Source organism: Heliconius melpomene, chromosome 1 (genome assembly GCF_056956725.1).
Source record: "Heliconius melpomene rosina isolate 202511_hmr_F chromosome 1, ASM5695672v1, whole genome shotgun sequence".
NCBI classification, from domain to species: domain Eukaryota; kingdom Metazoa; phylum Arthropoda; class Insecta; order Lepidoptera; family Nymphalidae; genus Heliconius; species Heliconius melpomene.
In genome coordinates this window covers 12103008-12125930 of record NC_140389.1, presented here as the reverse complement: position 1 = coordinate 12125930, position 22923 = coordinate 12103008, and the positions used below count along the sequence as shown (strand labels likewise).

General features: G+C 32.5%; 4 protein-coding genes across 9 annotated transcripts; 2 read left to right on the top strand and 2 right to left on the bottom strand.

Moving 5' to 3' along the window:
• Positions 1 to 476: 476 nt before the first annotated feature.
• On the top strand, positions 477 to 12848 carry Kua (Plasmanylethanolamine desaturase Kua). Of its 2 annotated transcripts, none has more exons than XM_085186462.1 (4): positions 477 to 915; positions 1361 to 1566; positions 3626 to 3844; positions 10683 to 12848. In XM_085186462.1, exons 1-4 carry the CDS (start codon positions 657 to 659, stop codon positions 10860 to 10862), a joined length of 864 nt encoding a protein of 287 aa, XP_085042588.1. In that variant the 5' UTR covers positions 477 to 656; the 3' UTR covers positions 10863 to 12848. The 2 variants fall into 2 exon arrangements, with proteins under 2 accessions (XP_085042588.1, XP_085042580.1); XM_085186454.1 differs by lacking the exon at positions 10683 to 12848 and adding an exon at positions 4482 to 9832 and having other exon boundaries at positions 486 to 915.
• A 124-nt stretch (positions 12849 to 12972) lies between these two features.
• Positions 12973 to 14948, bottom strand: RpL35 (Ribosomal protein L35). 2 transcript variants are annotated; one of them, XM_085186529.1, is made up of 3 exons: positions 14790 to 14948; positions 14283 to 14419; positions 12973 to 13221 (listed from the first exon to the last, which is right to left on the bottom strand). In XM_085186529.1, exons 1-3 carry the CDS (start codon positions 14790 to 14792, stop codon positions 12990 to 12992), a joined length of 372 nt encoding a protein of 123 aa, XP_085042655.1. In that variant the 5' UTR covers positions 14793 to 14948; the 3' UTR covers positions 12973 to 12989. The 2 variants fall into 2 exon arrangements, with proteins under 2 accessions (XP_085042655.1, XP_085042666.1); XM_085186540.1 differs by lacking the exon at positions 14790 to 14948 and adding an exon at positions 14591 to 14724.
• Positions 14949 to 15602: 654 nt separating this feature from the next.
• O-fut1 (O-fucosyltransferase 1) lies at positions 15603 to 19744 on the top strand. 3 transcript variants are annotated; one of them, XM_085186428.1, is made up of 4 exons: positions 15603 to 15725; positions 17927 to 18379; positions 18762 to 19047; positions 19309 to 19744. In XM_085186428.1, the coding sequence occupies exons 2-4, from the start codon at positions 18034 to 18036 to the stop codon at positions 19607 to 19609; spliced, it is 933 nt and encodes a 310-aa protein (XP_085042554.1). In that variant the 5' UTR covers positions 15603 to 15725; positions 17927 to 18033; the 3' UTR covers positions 19610 to 19744. The 3 variants fall into 3 exon arrangements, with proteins under 3 accessions (XP_085042554.1, XP_085042537.1, XP_085042546.1); XM_085186411.1 differs by lacking the exon at positions 15603 to 15725 and adding an exon at positions 16763 to 17761; XM_085186420.1 differs by lacking the exon at positions 15603 to 15725 and adding an exon at positions 16810 to 17575.
• On the bottom strand, positions 19338 to 22593 carry LOC146541468 (WD repeat-containing protein 55 homolog). Of its 2 annotated transcripts, none has more exons than XM_085186387.1 (5): positions 22458 to 22593; positions 22043 to 22389; positions 21850 to 21967; positions 20890 to 21058; positions 19338 to 20757 (listed from the first exon to the last, which is right to left on the bottom strand). In XM_085186387.1, the coding sequence occupies exons 1-5, from the start codon at positions 22558 to 22560 to the stop codon at positions 20259 to 20261; spliced, it is 1236 nt and encodes a 411-aa protein (XP_085042513.1). In that variant the 5' UTR covers positions 22561 to 22593; the 3' UTR covers positions 19338 to 20258. The 2 variants fall into 2 exon arrangements, with proteins under 2 accessions (XP_085042513.1, XP_085042522.1); XM_085186396.1 differs by having other exon boundaries at positions 20237 to 20757; positions 22043 to 22386; positions 22458 to 22592.
• Positions 22594 to 22923: the final 330 nt, after the last annotated feature.

Sequence of the window (22923 nt, the reverse complement as noted above, 5' to 3'; positions counted from 1 at the left end):
GATTCGCGATGAAAAGAAAATTAATGACTGTCATAAATGTTATCTCACGATTTTCCGGGGAAAAAAGGATAAGGATGTTTCAAAATTATGCATTATTCATTTAATATTGTACAACGTACGTGTGTTTATCATAAACGTTACTGATAAAAGCCCGGGGTTTCTACCGTGCAAGAGAAATGAGCGGGTAATGCTTAGGCGGAATTGACCTTTTGATTAAAATTCCATCAACAAATAAAGATTATTTATTGGTGGAAATTATAGTCCTTTAGCGTTTAGTCCTTGAAGTTGAACCTATTCCACTCGGATTTAAATCCTAGTAATTATAACTATTCTTAACTCTTAATAGCTCAATACATTGGTATTATCTATGGTCTACTCTATGGATACTAGACAGCAGTCAAAACCTAGTATGATGTACTATATGTTCCTTGGTCAAAAGTCAAAACAGTGAAAACAGTAATGTATCTTTGGGTAAATGTATTCTGTGATCTGTCTCTGTGGTAATGTCAAACTGACGGATGGCGGTCATAGGCGTGATTATCAATCACGTACGATGTTCATGTATATAATAGATAAGCAAAAAAGATTATCGAGTCATATCTTTAACAAAAAATATTTCTATAAAATATTATATTTTTTTTGTTATTTAACAAAGTATGGCTTTACCATTACCTATACCGCCATGTGCTAAAAGAGATGGATTAAGTGGCTTAAGTTGCGAGCAGTTCGAATACGCAAGTACCATGGCTACAACATTATTAGCTCCTGTTAAAACAGAACGAGAGATATTGGAACACTCTATGTTTGAAGATGATCCTAATGCTAATGTTCAACTGCCAAGTGAAGTAGGAAATCAGCCTCGTTGGGGTCCTCGACACAAAGGTGCACAGGAGCTCGCTGAACTTTACAGTCCAGGTGATTTATTTCCCATGAACTTATATGTGAAGGTTATTATCATTATGAACACTCAGTCACGAACTCATGAATATTAAATAAACTTTTAATATTATATCAAACTGTCACGGACATCCAATATTTTAATCATAAATTGGTATTTAAGATTATATATACATAAGAATATATATATATATATATATATATTCTTATGTATAAAACACAAGTTTATTGCTATAGATCAGGGGTTCCCAACCTTTTCTTGCACAAGGACCACTCTGTAGGTATAATTAATATAAACTGTGATAATGAATCGAGTCCAACGCCTCACCACACTAAAATTTAAATTGTTTGCGGACCATTTCTAGGCTTGGAACCACTGGACGACCGGTTGGGAAACACTGCTATAGCTGTATGTTACATCTTATTTAATGTTAAATATTTAAATTTTAATATACTTTATCAGGGAAAAAGCTGCAAGAAGGTGTGTGTGTAGTGGTGTGTTGCACCTTATGCATCAGTGCAGGTCTTTTAATGGCCAAATATATTCGGGCAGATGCTTCATTACTTTTAGCAGCAATAGCTGGTGTGCTGACTGCTGATTTTGCATCAGGAGTAGTTCATTGGGCAGCGGATACATGGGGTGCAGTTGATCTACCTATTATAGGCAAGGTATTATTTATTGGAATAGTTATTACATTAAGGTGAAGCTAATAGTTTTTTTTTTTTCTATTTATCATCATTTAACAATTTGGTATACAATGAGCAACATAAGATTAAAAAGCTGGCATAGTTTATGGGAACGAAGCTATTAAATGTATTATTTATTAAAATAGTTAGTTATAATTTTCTAAGACACTTTTAAAAATTCTGTTGAATCCACTTAATTCTGCCTCGTTCCTACATTTAGTAGTATGGAAAATGAGGTCATATACATTTTCTTTATGAGTTCAATTTAATTTAAATGCTTATTTAGCTGGCTTATAGAATACGTCAGCACAGCTGCGCGTTTGGCCGTAAACAATGCATTGTTGGTACCGACGTTGTTATACGTTGTGACGACGGTGAAACGTGGGTATTACAGAAGAAGATTGAAAGAAAGATGAATGCCGTGGAGATGCGTTCTCTTCATATTCGCAATGAAGAGATACATAGAATGACAGGTACTAGAGAGGATGTCACGGTGAGAATGGAGAAGAATGTGCTGAGCTGGTTTGGGCACGTCGATCGAATGAGTGATGAAAGAATGGTAAAAAATATTTATGATGGAAAAGTGAGTGGTAAGAGAGGTAGGGGGAGACCTCGGTTGACCTTCCAAAACACAGTATTAAAGATACTGGAGGAAGGTCACGTAAAAAGCATGAGGATCCCCTGGAGGACATGTATTAAGATGTTTATGACAGTGGACGAGGCGAAAGAGGTATGTAGAGGCCGTAGCGTTTGACGCTAAGTTCTCTCTGACTATTCTGCTAGGGATTAAGTGTGAAGTTAAGTAAGTGAGTAAGTCAATTTTCTAGAATTCAGCAAATTAATCTTTTACGAAATTGACTTCAAGCCACCATGCCAAAATGTCCGTCCCACAATTTTATTTCTCTAAATTTTACATAGATTAAATTTAAACCAAATATGTTAAAAACGTTTTGTCCTCCTTCATTCGATTCGATATTGCATAGCAAAATGGAATCAGCTTCACGCTGTATCTCGGACACAGCAGGCTAGGCAGAGGCAACCTAGTGTTAAGACACTCTGTTACACATATTCCGGCGAATTCTGGAGGCATTGCGTGATGGGTGGTGGAACTCAACGCTGCGCTTTGCCTCGACACCAGAGCGAAGAAATGAAAATATAAATTTAAATAAATATTTCATTTATTCGAATGGGGATCGAACCCACAACCAATCGATTTTACACTCACACCTTGTGACCCTGCGCCACGACAAACACTAGATAGTGAACCTCAATTTTTGTCTGTTCCATCTATATTTGAAATCATATAATTAAAATTTGATTGTTGTAGGATTAGAAATCTTGATAAGAACCTATGGCTTAGTAGTGAAAGCATTTAGACGGTTGCCATTTGATGCGGATTCGAGTCTAACTACATTCAAATATTTATATTTTTATACGTCTTCTAAAAATATTTTTCTATGCTTGACTTGATATAACACTTAATAACGGTAAATATAATAATATAAGTTTTGAATTTATATCGTGTAGCGTACGTATCAAATAAATGGGCTCTCAAATTAATATCTGAATTTGAAATAACTTTTGTTCCATAAAGAGACAAGAATTAAACCCCGCTCTTATCCCTATCATCTTCGAGCTATAGAGGCTATAATATAAAAAAATGGTTTTGTTACTACAAAGAAATCAAATTCAAAGTATTTTTGTGACGTAGATACGCAACTTTGTAAACCTTTCCACGCCAGACTTACATGCATTTGTTATAAATAATTTTATTTTTATAATTTGGAATTCATAAACTGAGTTATAACTCATGGACCACTGATAATTATTGAATTATCAGAGTGACGCTTAACAAGTACTTAAGTTCGGTGTGGCGGAAGGTTCGGCAAACCGGAAACCGAACCTTCGGTCGGTCACTGCAAAATACACATGGCAGATAGTCATTAATCTATTGTTAATCGCTTTGTTGGACTTGGTTGCCACCGAAATATTTCTATCGTATAATAATTAAATAATCAGACCTTATTCCATTTATTTTCAGAACTTTTTACGGCCTTTTCGTGAGCATCATATCGATCCAACTTCAATTACTCGTCATGACTTTATAGAGACAAATGGTGATAATTTTGCTATAACTATACCAGTACTGGCGCGAATTGTATGGCAGTTGCTGACATATGATGCATCAAAGATTGAAAACCAATTTCATTGGATTGCATATTGGTACTTGTGCTGTATATTTGTTGCGATGACTAATCAGGTAAAGTAATGTTCATATATCTTGTCTGTTATATAGTTACTTAGTTGGATATAGGAGATCAAGAATTCTTCTTCATTCTGAATCCCGAACATAGCATGATAGGTTTACGCCCAATGTTAATAACCAATCCTAATCCAAAAATTGCTACCATAGATTGAAATAGACAGAGATGGAGGTAGGCATGCAGGTTAGTGATTGGATAGATATGTCGGCCAGTACGAGATAGACGTTAACTGGAGATAGGAGATACATTATTAATATTGGGCGATAGGGAACATGGAAACCTAGTGTTAAGACACTGTTCCCATTAAGACACTTTGGTTCTCCAAATTTCACCGCATTCTGGTTGCCGCACTTTGCCTTAATTGAAATTAAATTGTTATAAAAGAATTCTTACCAACAGTCATCCTTGAAAACGAATGACCTATGGATTAAAATATTTATGTGGTACAGGTATGTTTACCTGGCTTGTAGTGCCTATTGTAGGTCACATACTTTGGCCTAGCATGCTACATGTGAGTAAAGGCGAAATTAATAAAAATAGTACATTATCTGTACCTATATATTTTTTTGTACAATATAAAAAAGATAGTGAAAAGTGTAACTTGAATGTCACTACTACTTGGTGGCAATACAGATTCACAAATGGTCGCACACATACTTCGGCCTGCCCACGTGGGTGGTGTGGCTGCAAGAGTGGCACGTGGTGCTGCCGCGCCGCCACCACCGCATCCACCACGTGGCGCCGCACGAGACTTACTTTTGTATTACAACCGGTTGGCTCAACTGGCCGCTGGAGAAACTACGCTTCTGGTCCACACTCGAGTCTGTCATCGAAGCTTTAACCGGCTGCAAGCCCCGTGCCGACGACATGAAGTGGGCCCAGAAACGCTCCTAGAACTGACTCTGTCCAATTTTTTATATGCCGCAAGTAAATTATGACTTTACATAAATTAATAATTTGCTAAGAGTTTATTATATCGCTTTATGAGTTTTCTTGCTTATAAGGATAACTATTAACTAATCTTATTATAAAGTATATACACTATATAAATGGCATATGTAAATAATTATAGCATATTTCACTATGTTTATTTTACTTTTATGGAATAAGTTATAACTTTGTGATACAAACATGTTTTTAAAGCTGTATACAAATTTCTTGATTTTTGTTTTTTAGAACTTTAATATAAATATAAAGTTATTTGTGGCCTTGTTTCTTATGATATTAAATGCAGGAAGACTGGCTTGATGCAAATACGAAAACCTAAAATTATTTATTAACTGTTGTAACATGTATTTAATATAACTACGATAAAACTGTGATATGACGTCCCAATATGAATTAGAGTGAAATTATTTCATGCTTTTGATAAAACCCTTACATAATATTTTTCATTAATATAAATTGCTACATTATGCAATACACTTACGTAAAAGGATTTTTTATTTATTCGGAATACACAATTGTAATTTTTTAAAGATTCTCAAGCATTATTTAATAGAATAATTTTATACAAGCATACAGTTCAATAGCAATTTTATAATCAGTTTTTGTTTTAGTGGTTTTTACTGTACAATATTTATAATAATAATAATGATATGAAGTACTTTTCAAGTGATTTAATTTAGTTAGCTACTTTAATAGTTTGTTTTTTACACAGCATGTAAAACGCAGTTTCGGCTTGCACAAAAAAAATAGTGTCATTATATAATAAGTACACATTTAATTATATTCTACTATTGCATTATATATGAAAAGATCAAAAGAAGCTAGCTAAGCTTAGCTTTATGTTCATATATCATTATTTAATGGAGAATAATCACAAAATTTAAATTCTAGCTCATCGCATTGTTTTTTAAAAACAAAAAATACATGTGAAAGAATTATTTAGATACGTCTTTTAGTTTTTGAGATATTGTCCTTTAAAGTAAGCGCGCGACGCGAGATTCCGTCGGGCCGTAACCGACTCGCGTGACGTCACAGGTCTTGCAAAACTCGCTCGCTCAGTTCGTCTTCGTTCGCTCGCAGTTCGCGCTCTTCTTTAGCTGGCGTTCCATCACAAATTTAGTTTCGTTTAATAAATAATATATAGATATATATTTAAAATCTTTTTTTTTTCACAAACATAATGTAATAGCGAGCATTGTATTTTAAGATATTGAAGTTTTGATAGTACTTTGTCAAAAAAACAGTTCTATCTTGCTCGGTTTCATGGCGTGTTGTACCAAAATCTTTAGCTTTGATTATTTTTATTATAGTATCGATACTAGAAAGCTTGAATTTTTTCCAACAACACTTGGCTTGACTTGAGTGTTACCACAAACTTAATCAGTACTTTAATGGAGAAACTACTCAGAACTTCGATGGAGGCATACAGGAAAAAAAAGAAGAGCTCTGCATTAGATTTGCGGCCTTTTTAGATTTGCAGAAGGCCTGTAACTGTGTGCCTTGTCAATGTATTCGGAGGGCATTGCGATCCAAAGGGATCCCTGAGGCCTATATTAAGATTATTAGGTATATGTACCACGATCCCGCTTTGCGATTCGCGATGGTTAGGACTGCTGTTGGCGGCACCAAACCCTTTAGATCACAGTAGGGGGTTCACCAATGCACGGCTCTTAGTTTGTTCTTATTTATTGTAGAGCTGAATACTGTCACGGCTCACATCCAGGACCAGCCTCCATGGCTGATGATGTATGCCGATGACATTGCACTCATTGAAGAGAACCAACTAATGCTGGAGCGTAAAGTGAACCTCTGGAAGGGTGCGCTTGAGAACGGCAGTCTTAAACAAAATGTGTCGAAGTTCGAATACATAGCCTGAGGGAGCTCGGACTCGAGCACTGTCCTTATAGGTCCTGAACCAGGCGTTAAGTTGGAAAAGTTTCCTGGGCCAAATGGTGGGAGGATACTGGTGTGGTCTGCGACCGCAGAATACCACCCAAGCTCAAGGGACTGATATATAAGAGCATCATCTGACTGGTTCTTTTATACGGCAGCGAATGTTGGCCAGCACTATCTCGGCATGCTGAGAATCTTCACATCACGGAAATGAAGATGCTGAGATGAATGGGCGGCGTAACGCGGTCTGACGCATACGTTACACATTCATTCGAGGTAGTCTTGGGGTCCATTACGTAGCGGATAAGCTCCAAGAGTGTGGCCTAAGATGGTATGGCCACGTTGCGCGCCAGTTAGGAACTGTGTCGGATGCTGGTGCCCTGCTATGTCTATCCTGTCCCTGGAGCTAGACCTCCGAACGCCCAAGGATGCGGTGTTTGGATGTCGTGATGCAGGACATGAGTACCAATCGTCGAACCACTCAGGTACCAATGGTTGGTTGAAGACTCGTCGCTTCGACGATGTAGCCCATTATAAATGCCATGGTATGTTTACAATGACCTCTGCTGGCGGCACAATCTTCGCAGATTACGTATAAACTTATTAGTTCTTTTCATTGCATTCTAAACTGCAGTAATATTGTTTAATACGTGCGCGGTGTTCTGCTGTAATCTACATTTGGCAATACATACATTACCTACTCTTTTAACTTATACGTACGCAATAGCATCATGACCATAACTCTCTCTTGCCGATCTTCAATAATCACAATAAAAATATTATTCTGATATACATATATAGAAATATTAAAAATCTACATCAAAGAAAATGTACATCTGCTCAACTTACTGCATGTATTTAGTTATATTATTATTATATTATTTTCACTTATAAAACAATCTTACTACTTTGAACTGGAATAAAAGGTTTGGTACTTTTAACGCAAATAGCGTTACCTACAATATGAAACTAGTTAGGTTAGGTTACATTACAGTTTTAAATAAATAATTTCAAACAAAATAACATAAGATATTATCTATCACTACCCCAAATCGACATAATTTTACTAGTTAGACAACAAAACTTATCTTCGCATTTTTACTCCTTGCATTTCTGCGGCGATGAAATCACTATTATTCGATAAATAATCGGCAACCATAAATCCATATATTACAGGTAAGTTATCCGATTGCCCTTTTTCGAATCCCTCATCCATTTTAATTAATTGGATTAACACTTTAGCACAGGTAAGAATCAAACAAACAAAGTACTGCGCGAGTTCTCCTAACTATCACCGGCGACTAGCGAGTTGCAAGACCTGTGACGTCACCGCCGACCGCGGGACTTTAAGCGGCATTTAAAATTTTTGCAAACTTCAAATACCTGTAAAATCATAACTACTTAGTTTTTTTTAATGAAACAAAAACTAGTGTATTTGTATACGTAAAAACATTACTGTAACGAACTTTGAAGCATTATTTCATACCTATTACCATTCCTCATTGTCTTTATTTTAATATAAAAAAAATGAATGCCTGAAACTATTTGAAATGAGAGAAAATTGTAATTTTAAGGTACAACAATGTTGACACGCTATAAACTAAAAACTATTTTTATCATCTCATTTGCGTAATAAGTAATTCAAAACAACGTTTTTACGACGGAGTTAAAAATGCCTTATTAATTTTATTTATTATAATAAAGTGTAGCAAACTAAATATTGAGCATTCAATGGACACAGATAGAGATTTAAAATAATTGTAAATTAAACTACTAAAATATATTAAAGTATTGGCTAATATTAATTAGCCTAACACACGATGGAATAGTTTATATTATATAAATTATAATAACTATGAGATTTATTTATTCTGGTGTCAATTACGCATAAATATTTTCGTGAATTAGTTTTACAAGGCATTCCATATCTCATTTTTACCAAGTAAGTATATGAACGTGCAATACAATAAATATAACTATCTAAAATATTAATTTAGCCTTTTTAAACATAATACAATGTGTGTATGACATATACCAAAAATAATTCTAAGTCAAGTCAGTAATTTTTATGGGCATTTTAGAATTATAAAGATTATAATATTTGATTTATATTGTTTTCACATTTAGCTATGTAACAAGTAATTTGATGACAATATGATCATTAACAAAGTAGTATTATGATGTAATTGCAAGCTCTAAGCAACTATATTAATTAATGTGTATTTAAAATTATTAAATCATTCTACTTTAGTTAATTTAAAAAATCTTTTGAACAGCCATTTTCAGACTGGTGCCCCAAATTTTTATGAAATGTTGTTCTAAGCAGCATCTTAGCTAATCTTTTTTTATTAATAATAATTTTATAATGCATATCATTTAATAAACATTATGTAAATCAATACTTCGTCTTAAGAAATTGGAGTAAAATATTTTTGAACATTCTTTGGATTGATAACATTGAAATGAATATTTTTCATATAAGTTGAAGTGTTATAAAATAAGTATGGTGGTAAAAATAGAAAATTATGTAAACCTATAGATACAGTTTCAATTCTGTATTGTTAAAATAAAAAAATAACAATATTGACATATATTGCATAGTTATATTAGCACTTCTTTATTTTTTCAGCACTCTTTCATTAGACAAATATTTTGTCACTGAAAAATAGATATATACTTGTAGATTTGAAAGAGTGATAGTTTTTAAATAAAGAAACTTTAAATTTAAGTTAACTAAATGTTATACAAGTGAAATTTTAATTTATTTGGTAAACCTATGAGAGCTAAAGATTTCTAAATACTTAATGGATTTATCGCCTTGTTCAAACGTAAACTAGCTGTCAACTTAGCTGTCATTTTTATACCAAAGCTCAAATGACACATTCTCACATTGTAAATTTTGTGGCACCAAACGAAGTTTTGCCTGTGTGAATTTGTCTATCTAATTAGTAGTACACTTATTTTTAAGTACAATAATAATAGCACTTGCCTATTTTGATATAACTTTATTAATTACTTATACACATTTTTTCCATTTAAATACACATTTAATAAAAACAAATGTATGTTATTAGCTTATATTGCTTTGATTTTTTTATTACATTACTTGTTTTACAAGCCAGTTTAATACAATCTTGAGTTACTGTAAATGGTTTTATTTGTCACGTATCAGACTATTATAGAAATAAACTCTAGCATAAATTCACACGAAGGGTAGTGAAAAAGACTTAATTCTGTCCTGAATATATTCACGCAACAATTACGGATGTATAGATTTAAATTTACACTAATACATCAGAACAACACATAAGGAATTAAATATAATGTAAAGATTTTTGCATAATTTAGCTTATACAATAAGTATAAGCGGGCGAAGCCGCGTTTCGGTCGTATTATGCACGTAGTAAAAGCAACGGTTGTGGGTTCGATTCCCAGTCTGAGGGACTGAATTATTTTATTTCTTCACTCTCACTCTGGTAACAAGATAAAAAGCGCTGCGTTATTCCGCCTCTGGACGTTCTCTCTGTCTGTCATACTATATACTTATGCGGAATATTGCGTGAACAAAAAAAAGGGTGTTATCTCCATCTTACTTTTGTCCAATTCTGTGTGCGTTTGTAACTGCTTACGTATGTAACAAGATATCGAACCGTAACTCTTAATGTTCTGTGAGCGCGACACGGTTTCCTGATCAATTTTCTCTTAAGCGATAGCTCGTGATATGCTTTACATAGTTGTATTATAAGGCATAGTGAACGTCAGCTGCTGCTCCGTGGGTTGGGTTGGGTCGCTGCGGGTCGAACCACGGTGCATGGTATGCACGGACGCTAAAATGCCAGCTGGGTACATTATGGGTAGTGCAGACTGTCGGCCACCGCCACTTAAATGAACAGAGGCTATAGACATTGAGGTATCTCATGGAGACGGCGGCTGTCAGGGCCAGGAGGATAGTGTTATGGCATAATGGATAGACATCCCATACACTTTTTGCAGACGAACATCAATCACTCCGCTGGAGCGCAGGACCTAATGATGCAATCCATGATGGAGTGGCACATCGACATTGCCGTAGTATGTGAGCCGTATTTTGTCCCTCATAATACTCGCTGGACTGGTGATCTGGATGGCTCTGTTGCTGTCGTTTCTGGGTCGCTGCAACCTCTTAATCAATAAAAAAGAAATTATATATATATTTTTAGTCATTTCCTCCCGATTGAAAATTTTTCAAATGATAATGCAATTATGTGAAGTACCTCTGAGCTGCTGCCGTAGTCGCTGGTAGCCTAATCTTGAGACTGACTGTCTTGAGTGTGGCTCCTCTGAGAAACGAGTAGACTCACCATTCCCGCTGGGCTACCCTGTCAATATTTGTCCACGCTGACTTCTACACCACGTCCATATTAATGGGCGGAGTAAGAATTATTCGGAGGTTTCGATTTTGAAGCCGTTTCCCCTCTCCCCCTCGGGCGGCTGAGAAGATCATATGAAGTAGATTGGTTAATTTTTGTGAGTCTTTGCGAGCTCGTTGATGAGATCCTTATGTCTACGTTAGGTGGCGCGTTCGTGCTCCACACGAACAATTTTCAAGTGGTACGTTGCGCGCTGGCCTAAGAACTAAGTATGTCCGATGGAAGAGCCTAGCTAAGTATGTCTGTCCCTGGAATGTGACCTCCCGAATGGCCTCTCGTAGCTCTCATATAAAACAAAAAAAGTAAATCTGACCTGTAGATCCAGAGATCGTGGTTTTTAAACAAACAAACTCTTCCGCTTTATTATATTAGGATAGATTTCAAAAGTGAGTAAAAAAATACGTAAAGTTGAAGAAACTTGTCCTCACTGACTGAGGTAAGACGCACGCACAGCCGTAACCGCTGATGGCAGAAACGTGAAATTTAGACAGATATTTACTTTCATAATAGGGACATCTACTAAGAAGGGATTTTGAAATTTTAACCCTAAAGGGGTGAAATAGGGGTTGAAAGTTTGTATGGAAAAATCTTTTAATGGCCACCGATTTTTATAATTTGAAACTTAGACTCTTAAAAGTATTTAATTGAACACATGTTTCATGGTTTTCTAGAATTCTCCCCGTAAATAAAGGGTTGAAAGTTTGAAATAAAGGGTTGAAAGTTTGAATGGAAAAATCTTTAATCGCCACCGATTTTTATAAAATTTGACATTGACTCTTAAAAATATATCATTAAGCGTGTGTTTCGTGGTTTATTATAATTGAACTCCTAAGGGTATAAATAAGCAGACGAAGCAGCGCGCGTCCGTGTTTTATAAACAAGAGGGAAGAACAATAAATTTAAGAAAATATATTTTGGAGGCCATAGTGAGTACACATGATATACCTTGCACATTGTGTGCACGCTTATAGGCTTGAACCATCCAAATCTATCGCTGGCAGGATTGATCCTTTAGAATAATTATCTAAATAATTACTTTTTCACTTGTGGCGCAAAGGCACAAGCTTGTAACTATAAACACACGAACCCTATTTTGAGTATTTTATTTTATATTAAAAAAAATATAGCCATCGTGTCGCTGTGAGGCAGCATTTGTGGTTTCGATTCCTAACCGGGGATGATTATATTGAAATAATTTCCATTATTTTTTATTTCCCGCTCTGGTGAGATACAGCCCGATGTTGAATTTAAACACTGAACATGCAATGTCTCGAATTTGGACAAATTGTTCTGCTACTATTTTAAATTTTTTCTTATAATCATTGTTGTAAAATTATATTTTTGAGTTGTGTTCTACTTGGCCCATGACGGCCAAAAAAATATTTATTCATTCATTAATAAGTGTTTTTATTTAACAAATATTGTCTTTTTCTGATATAAATACGATATAATAGTGATTATCCAGACATCAATTGACCAAACACTGCTTACAGGAACTACTACACCCAACATACTAATTTATGCACTTTCTATAAATGAAAAGGGAACAATTACAATTGTAATTACGATAAACTGAATTTCCCAGTGTTTTGATGATTTTCTTTTATAATTTATCCAAAGAATAGACCAATGATAAAAAAATTGGAGACTAAATACCATTTGAGTGTTTTCTTATAAAGTATAACTCCTATTGGTCACTAAAAATATAATTATATATGTAAATATAGTTTTCTTTCCCTTTCGGATTAATATGGTGTATTAAAACAACAGATTCTTTTTTAAAAAAATTTACCAGTACTAGGTACCTTGTTATTTAGATTTTTTTTTAGATTTTTTCATAGATTTAAGAAAAGTCAGGAAATAATAAATTAAAGTTATTTTAAGTATTTATTTACGCTTTCACAGCATATACTCTAGGAGGGAACAGAGATTTTTTTCTGATCTCCTTTTGGGTCTTGATTTTCGCCTCATGTTTAGTAAGAGCTTTTCGCATAGCGCGGGTCTTCTTTGGCCTCAAGTCAAGAGGCTTGTATTTCTTATTTTTGTAATGGTTTCTTAGGTTAACCTTCATTTTCTGATGATATACAATGTAAACACGGGCAATTGCTTTCCTCACAACACGGCTGAAATGGATGTTAAATTTAATTATTTAAAAATTATATTAGAGCATATAAGTTCTTAGATATTTACTCTTACAAATGATAAGTAAAATTTTAGATTATATATAAAGTTAGGTTAAGATTATATAGAAACACACATACAGACATAAACATAAAAAAAAATCATTTCATATGCTCTACAGTACTTAAACTACTACAGACATTTACTTAAAAAAATACTAAAAAAGATTAAAGAAAGTATAAAGTAGTAGTAAAAAAATAGACAGTGAAGATGAAGAATTTTATAACATGCATTGAAAATACTTTTTTATTCTTCACACGAAAATTTGTATAACTACTAACTATTATCAACATTTATATTTTTTTTATACCAATATTTATATTATTTTCATTGCAACTATTTGAAAAGACAAGCAAGCCAAAGAGATTTTTGTTATACAAGACCAAAATAGAAAACTGTTTTGTTTTTTTTTAAAGAAGTTAATTCAAGTCTTTAGATCATTATTATATATAGAGGCTGTTGTGGCGCAGTGGCACAAGAGTGTGATTGTAACACGATAGTTGTGGGTTTGATCCCCACTTGAGGAAGTGAAATATTTTATTTATATTTCCATTTACAGAAAGAGGGGAATGGGGTGTCTTAACACTAGGTTCCCTCTGCCTACCCTGCTGTATGCAGCATACAGCATGTAGCTGATTTTATTTTGAATTATTTTTTTCTATATAATAATCCTTTGCACTCCAGCTGTTTACTGTTAGCTTTTTAATGTCGCAAATATGGCGACAATGGAGTGCAAATTTGTAATAACAACTAATAAACATTCAAATTTGCACAGCATAATATTCTTGTTTATGTCTTGTATGAAATAAAAGATATGTTTACTAGGTACACTACTAAAAGTAAAAACAAAATTGTTACTATATATTTATAACTTATATCTATATCACGAAAAAAATCGAAATTAAATTACATTTGTTATAAAAAACAAATATGAATAATATAGTTTATCTGTAAAATTGTATCAATTTTAATTAAAGCCCATAAAGTTGAAATAAATACTTACATTTTAGATAGTTTAGATGCAACTCCTCCTGTAACCTTAGCAACTCGAAGGTTAGTTAACTCTGTTTTTAACTCTTCAAGTTGCTTGAAGAGTTCTTTTTTGTCTTTCGTGCGTAATTCTGAACACTTGACCTTCCCCTGAAATAATAGTATAACATGATGAACTAATGATATGATTAAATTATCAATGTTTCTTTTTCTAACCTAACAAATATAGATCACCATTAAATTAGTAAAATTATGATATATTCTAAAACATTATTTTATTTAGTAAAACTAAAACTATATAGTAATGTTCATTTCATTTACCATATCGAATTAATAAATATTTTCTAGAATTTAAGCGGTCTTTAAGTACAAAATAATAAAGTATTTTTTATTAAAATATAAAAATAAAAGCACTAAATGTATGTGATACACATGAATTAAAGAATTTAATTATATTTTTCGATTTAATACGAGGATGCTTTAAGTTAATTTAGATTTTTTTAAACAATATTACACACACCATTTTTAAAACACCTTCTGTCACCACATAAACTGAAGTAAAGACAGATTTTGTATTTCACAGATAACTCATACCGCAAAATTAATGTAAAATGTAATTTTATTTGTTGCCCAGCAAAAAAAACCAATATGTCATATATGTCTATATAGATAAATATGGTTTTGACTACATTTGGAATAAAGACTATTTTTAATTAATATAGTAAACTTGTCGTTTTTAAATATAAATAAATAGTAGTGCTAGTTAAAAAAATCATAAAGAAATAGTCCTAACTTCAACCGATGACATTCAAATTAGCGTTGCCAAACTATCGATTGTTTCGCAATCGATAGTTTTAATCTAAAAAAGCCTATGCGATCGATAGGACAATAGATAGTATCGATATTTTCGATAGTATCGATACTATCGATTGTTTTGGACTATCGATTGAATGCTAATTCACGATAGTATTGAATAGGATTCTTAAGTATAGCTACAAGATGAAATGAAAAGAACAAGAAACATTTTTGTTACATGTCTTTTGTTTTTTCATATTTTGGTGAAAAGAAAGATACTATCGCAACTTAGCATGCGATCGATAGTTCACAATAATCGATAGTTCGATACTATCGATACTATCGTTTCCTAGATATTCAATAGTATCGATACTATCGAAAATATCGATAAAATATCGATACTATCGATAAAATATCGATAGTCCTACTATCGGACAACTATCGAAAGAATATCGATAGTCGACTATCGATCGGCAACACTAATTCAAATATATTTTATTTTACATTTCGATAACTTTACGTTAATATGGGGGTTTATAGTAGAAACAAATATGCCTTAACAAATAAAGAATACAATAGTAGATTTGATTAAATCATTGTAAAAAGAACTTTTTTTTAGGAACTAGCGAATATTTTGGTGACCTATCCTTTTTCAGCCTATGTAAGTAACTATAATTTATGTTCATTATTGACAATTATTAATATAAAAATTTAGTGTATTAATCTTCATTGTTGCATACTGTATTCAACTTAAAAAGTAATACAAATAAGGCTTATAGAATTAAGTAAATTGTTTTTGTAAAATGTAACTACCACTGGTGAATCTGAATAAATAAATATAAATATTACTACTATTACTTATTTCGGAATAAAGAGTATATGTATTATTTGTCTATATTGTTGCACAATAAGAAACAAGCTATGTTTTTATTTCCAATAAATACAAAAACATAAAAGAAACGCAAATATTGGAAACATCCAACAAAGTATCCTTCAAATTAATACGTCATTAAAGGTTAAGTATCCGAGTAAAAATATTAAATAGGTAATAGTAAATAAAACTACATTTTTATTTAGCCGATCTAATCATAAATAATAAAATTATCGTTGTAAAATAAACCGCAATTTATTAAGGACGACGCACGCACACATAAACCTATCAGAGGGACACCGCTGCACACGCCTTATTCCGAAATCGAGTGGTAGGTACTGGCGACAAAGTTCAAAGTTGTTTAACTTTTAAAAGTACTTTTGTAGTAGTATGTGTTTACGTTATTTGTATCTATGCGTAATGCGTCACACGAAATACAGGATTAATAAACATTGTAAAATGAAAAAAAATCCATCGTCTAAACTGTTGAAGTATCTTGATTAACTTCTTTAGGTATGAGTTTGAAATATTTTATCCTAACAGGAGCGCTGACACTTCCAACCTATATAAAGATTATCTATTTAATACTTTTAATCAAAAAACTATTTATTAATTAATGATTAGTGCTAATATTTTTAGTTTAATTAATTAAAATACTCATTATTATTATAGTTTTAATAGGTAATAGACCAAAATTTGGAATGTGAAAAAAATCCTTAAATAATCGTAATAAGTGAATATTGTTCACATTCTAAATTATGCTGTAATTGTAAATTATGATCGATTTATTTATTTTAGAACATCAAAAAAGAGCAGATAAAAAAAAACGCATCGGCCTTCTAAAAAAAAATTGGAAGAGTGGTTTAAAAATTTTATTGTTTTTTATCGCATATGCAGGGTGGGCCATTAAGTATGTTATGCCAATTTTAAAAAAAACTAGAAAAAACTACAAGGCGTAGGAAAGATAATCTTATATTTATAATAAAGTAAACACATAGGAATTTTATTTTTTAAAAATAACATCACTGAGATGTGTACCATCCAAACGTACACTCCACTCCTCGAATCTGAACCTCAAATTCGTAAAAACTGGTTGGCAAATCGCTCGTGGGATAGCGGATATTTCCTCGCAAATGTTATTCTTGAGCTGGGCAATTGTCGTCGGTTTATTAGCATAAGGCTACCCTTAGGGCCCTTTTCACGAGCGTCCATCAAAGCTGGTACTTACCCTCTCCGCCCGATGACGCTTTTAGATGATTTTAGAAGATTATTCCAGGTCAACAGCAGTTTAGGCCTTTCGAAAAAAAGAACACTCACAGGGCCAAGTCCGTTCGACGGGCGCAAGCCAAGGTTCGAGTTCCGCAGGGGACGCCCTACCGGCATCGGCGCCCACGAAAGCTGCCACATAGTGCAAATATTTCAGGGACAGAGTACCCTCTACTCACCCGGTGTCGCTGTAAAAGTAATATGTATGACAGTATGATTCACAACGTTAACTACAAGTGCAAAAAAAGAAAAATCGTAGCTTTGAACGTGAACGTCTATCGCAACCCTTTGGGTGTGTTCTGTGGTCTGACTCTGAACGCAGTATTAATTGTTTATGTCATAAGTTCCCGGCTTCGCGCTCCCGCATCTCTGCGGTCTGTGGTTTATTTATTTATACTTTCATCTTCGATTTGTTTTCACTTAATCTCTTCCATTTTATACTTTTAACTTAAATTATATGATAAACATGATATTATTATCTTTAATATTTATGTTTACCAATTATGAAGCTATAACGGGGAGCCTTGTCAACGGATATATTGCTTATTGTCCTTGTATGGGTATGTTTTTAACATATTTTAAATATATAAGTTCACATTTATATTTTAAATAAAAAACAATAATTCTATATATTTAATATATAGAATTAGTTGCAACCAATTCTATATATGAAATATATCGTAGATTTATATTTGATAAATTAAGTGAAAACATTTTAATTTCAGGTAGATTTGGAAACCAAGCAGATCACTTTTTAGGCGCTTTAGCGTTTAGTAAGGGTATTAATAGGACGCTTATACTTCCGCCATGGGTTGAATACCGATATGGAGAAATGAGATCTATACAAGTTCCATTTGATACATATTTTGATATTCCTTTATTAGATCTTTATCATCCTGTTATAAGTATGGAATTATTTATGAAAAATATAGCACCAGTTTTGTGGCCCCCATATAAAAGAATTTCGTTTTGTTATACTCAAAGAATAGGAGAGATACAAAATAATTGCAACGCTAAATCAGGCAATCCATTTGGTCCGTTTTGGGACACTTTTGATATAGAATTCGTTCAGTCTGAATTTTATGGGCCTCTTAATTATGACGCAACTAATACTAATATGATGGAACAATGGAAAAATAAATATCCAGTTGATATGTGGCCTGTTTTAGCTTTCACAGGTAATAAATGTAAAAAAATTATAAAATTAAAATATTCTTCATATTAATAGAGGTCTTGTATTGAGGTGGGACAAAAACTGACTGTAAATGCCATAATTTTGGGTTGAAGTCTCATTTGGGGAACACAATATTTTTAGTAATAGTAACATGACAATACCAGTTGTTTCATTCTGCAATTTCTCAATAGTTATATGTGTGTAGTGTATATGTAATAAAAATAATGACTGACAATATTTAATTACTATTGTTAAAAAATAATAATTGAATTGAAAAGAGGACCTCTTGACTTTCCTTCCAGCTCCTAGCTAAACTGCCTTCCCCAGTGGTAGCTTTAAGTTCAAACGTCTAATTGATTAAATTATAATTTGAATTGTTTATTCAGGTGCACCAGCTAGTTTTCCAGTTCAGGCAGAAAATGTCCCTTTACATAAATATTTAACATGGAGTAAGGACATTCTTGCAAAATCTAAGTCATTTATAAAAAAGAATATGAGTGGTGGAGGTTTTTTGGGTATCCATTTGAGGAACGGGCAAGACTGGGTGAAGGCCTGTCAACATATACCAGATAGTCCTAAGCTATTTTCGGCCCCACAATGTGTAGGATATAAAAATGAAAAAGGAAAATTAACAGTTTCTATGTGCCTTCCACAAAAAAGTGATATTTTAAAGTAAGTCACACTGCAAATAGCAGTGTAGGCAGAGGGAACCTAGCGTTAAGACACTCTTTTCACTTTCAGTTCATGAACAGAAATTTAAATTCAATGCTTTTTTTTCTTAAAAGAGAGAAAAATTAAAAATCATTCTCCCAAGTGGGAAACATCGTGTTTAGTCAGATGCAGTTCTACTGTGCTAAAATGGCCCCAATCAACATTTTTTGTATAACAATTAATTATATATGAATATAATAATACACATTTTTATATTTTTAGGCAAATCAAGAGAGCACTTAAAAAGAATAAAGATATAAAATATGTGTTTATTGCATCAGACTCAAATCACATGAAGGAATATTTGGAAAATGCTTTAGAATACTTAGATGTCACAATAGTAATATTAAGACCATGTAATCCTCATCTGGATCTGGCTATTTTAGGACAGGCTAATTATTTTATTGGCAATTGTGTGTCATCTTTCACAGCTTTTGTAAAGCGAGAAAGAGATGTAAAAGGTCTTCCATCAGAATTTTGGTCATTTCCAGATAGGAAAAAAATTAAACATGAAGAACTCTAAACTTATTGTGATATTAAAATATAAGGATATATTTTTTAAATTTCAGTAATTTTATAAATAATTAAATGTTTTCTAAACTAAAATAATTATTTCTTTGTTTAAGTATACTATTAGTAATTAAATCATCAATTTTAATTGTATGTTTACTTAACTTCACGCTTCATCCCTAGCGGGGTAGTCATAGAGACCTGTGCACTAATCGCTACGGTCTCTATATACCTCTTTCGCCTTATCCACTGTCATCAACCTCTTCATACATGCCCTTCAGAGGGTCCTCATGCTTTTTATGTGTCTTCCTCCAGTATCTTTGGATACTGTTTTCGAAGGTCAACTGAGGTCTCCCCCTACTTCTCTTACCACTTAATAATTGTATGTTAAAAACTATATTTTTAAATATTAGCATAGTAATATTCTGCAATTGCAATGTAAACTTACAATATTAACTAGTATTATTCAAATGTTTTGTGTTCTGTTTTATCATGTTTTATTTAATTCCATTAGTAATAACAGAGCCACCAGATTGAATATATTGATAATTTCTCTAACAAACAACAACTTACTGGCACATTTAAATGTTATTGTAAAAATTTAAACATTGAATAGGTATTTAAATAAAACTAATGTTGGTAAACTGATAATGATAAATATACTATGCTAAGCCAGAAAAGAAATCTGATGCATTCTTAAAACTACTTGAGGGTAAATTGTTCACCATATCTTTCCTTTTATTTTGTTTATGGTTTACATCTATAAGAGTGTCAATGGATTCAAAATATGAGATATTCCAAAACTTTACATCATTAGCATGTGAACTAGATGCTATGTATTGGCCATCATAACTTATATCAAGTGCTTCTACTGGGAGACTGTGTTGACCCACCACACCTAATTGCCTTTGTGGGAACATATGAGCTGCTCTAAGTATACCATCTTCTCCAGATGACACAACTATATTTTGTGTTATAGGTACCATACATTGTATAGAATGTTTTTGTCCTACATATTCATCACTATGAAGCCCAAACTCTTTCCAATTAAATAAATAAAATTTTCCAACCGATGATCCAACTAATAGTTTAGTATCTGAACGAAAAAGTCCCATACATACTAGTTCTGAATCATATTGTTCTGATGTTGTATATATTTTACTGAAAGAAAAAACACACCATTATAGTGAATATTTTTAATAAATTGTGAAGACAATGTGAAAGTCCTTATTAATTATAATCATTTTAAAATGCAGTATATTAATGCTGGACTTAATTATGACTAAGCCATACCTTCCTTTTAAATCAATTGTTGTAAGCATGCCATCACCACCTGCACAAACCAGATATTTTTGTGCTTCATTTGTAATCATGTCTGAAATATATTCTTCACCAACTTTTATGCTAAATATAGCATCTTGTCTCCTTAAATCCCATAATTTTACAGTACCACTGTCATCACCTACAAAAAAAATGCAAGTAAAGATAATAAATCTAAGAAAGACACAAAATATTAAGTTAATAACTAAATCACACAGCAGCTTAGGCAGGTGGAATCTAGTGTTAAGACAGTATGTTTCCCACTATCCGCCGAATTTTGGAGGAATTGCGTGTTGAGTTTCGGAATATAATGCCCCACTTTTGCCTCAACACCAGAGCAAAGAAATAAAAATATAAATTTAAATAAAAATTTCATTTCCTTGAGTGGGATCAAACACACAACAAGTCGTGTTTACAGTCACACTGTGAACCTGCATCATGACTAGCCACAACTGGCTTTAATTTTAGTAAATATTATGCTTGTGTTCATTCTGTAAAAATAACAATTCTGTGTCAGATAAAATTTGTTGTTCTCACAACCGAACCAAACTTAAACTAAAAAACCCAATATTACAAACTTAAGTTTATTAATTTCATTTTCTTATATAGTTTGTAAGAGGTTACTTATAACATATAGAAGGCTATCTTTTAAACATATTAATACTTAGGATTTTTTAATTTTTTAGGGATCTGTATTAATGGCTGTATCAGAAAACATGGAACTGAAATTAATTCTTTTAGAGATAGTTCTTTTAATAAGAGATTTCTGAATTTTTTTTCATGGTCAACTTCAAAAGACTGAAAGATGAAATTTCCAAAGTAGTAACATGTAACCAGTAGTTATCTATATTCTGAGATTTTTGATAGAGATTATTTTCAAATATTGCAAGTATAACTCTGTCGTTTATATAAACTAAGACACTTGTAACGAACCTGTGACTATTTTGTTTTCATCTAATGATAGTAGTTTATAAATTGGTTCTTCATGAGCATTCTCTATACATTGTTTTAACTTTCTGGTTTCTACATCTGTTGCTATTATTGCCTTATCCTAGAACAAAGTAAGTATCATAAATAAGACACTATGTTTTATATAAGTATAGTAACATTCAGTGTGCCCACTAACTTTTCCTGTAGTAAACATAACAATTCCATCATCATCAAATTCTATATCTCTGCAAGCTTTAGTGTGGAGTTCTAAAGTATTGAGAAGTTTAGTCTCTTCATTATTGTACTCATATAATAAAACATCTCCAACTATATTTGCTAATGCTATAATATTTTTTGATGGATGAAATGAGATATCAACAATGAAATCTTCACATGTAATACTGGGTGGGTGATCACGTGGTCGATTTTTTTCAGCTCTAATTGCTTTGACGACTTCATCTTCATCATCATCATCATTATCATTATTATCATCATTCTTATCCTTTTCTTCTTGGTTATTAGTATTTGCTTCTTCACCTTCTTCTAAAACAATGTATTTAAATGGTTTATTTTATTGGTTTCACTAACATTCAAGAAAAAGACATACATACCGCTCGAAGATTGGTGATCTTGGTCAAATTCAGAATCTTCATTAAAATCGAGACTACTGTCATCAGATGAATCAGTATCAATTTTTTTAAAATCTAAAGTCATTTTAGAATTGTTTATTTTATATTTTAAACATATAAAAAATCTATGTATAAAATATTAAAATAAATAATAATTTCGAGCGTGCCACTCAAAGTTGAAAACTGAGATATCAACAATGTGATCGGTGACATTGATGTCTACATTTTCCAATAATGACAATTGACAAATGTACACAGATCATGATTGTATAATTTGTACTTAGTTGAATAGAGAATTAGAGATGAGTAAATCAAAAGCCAGTATTAACTTATACATCAATATAGATTGTTTTATATTTAAACTCGGTACTTCAGTAGCATTAACAAATTGTAACTTAAAGTCTAAAAATGTGTCTATCCACCCCCATTGATGATATTGTGGATAAGG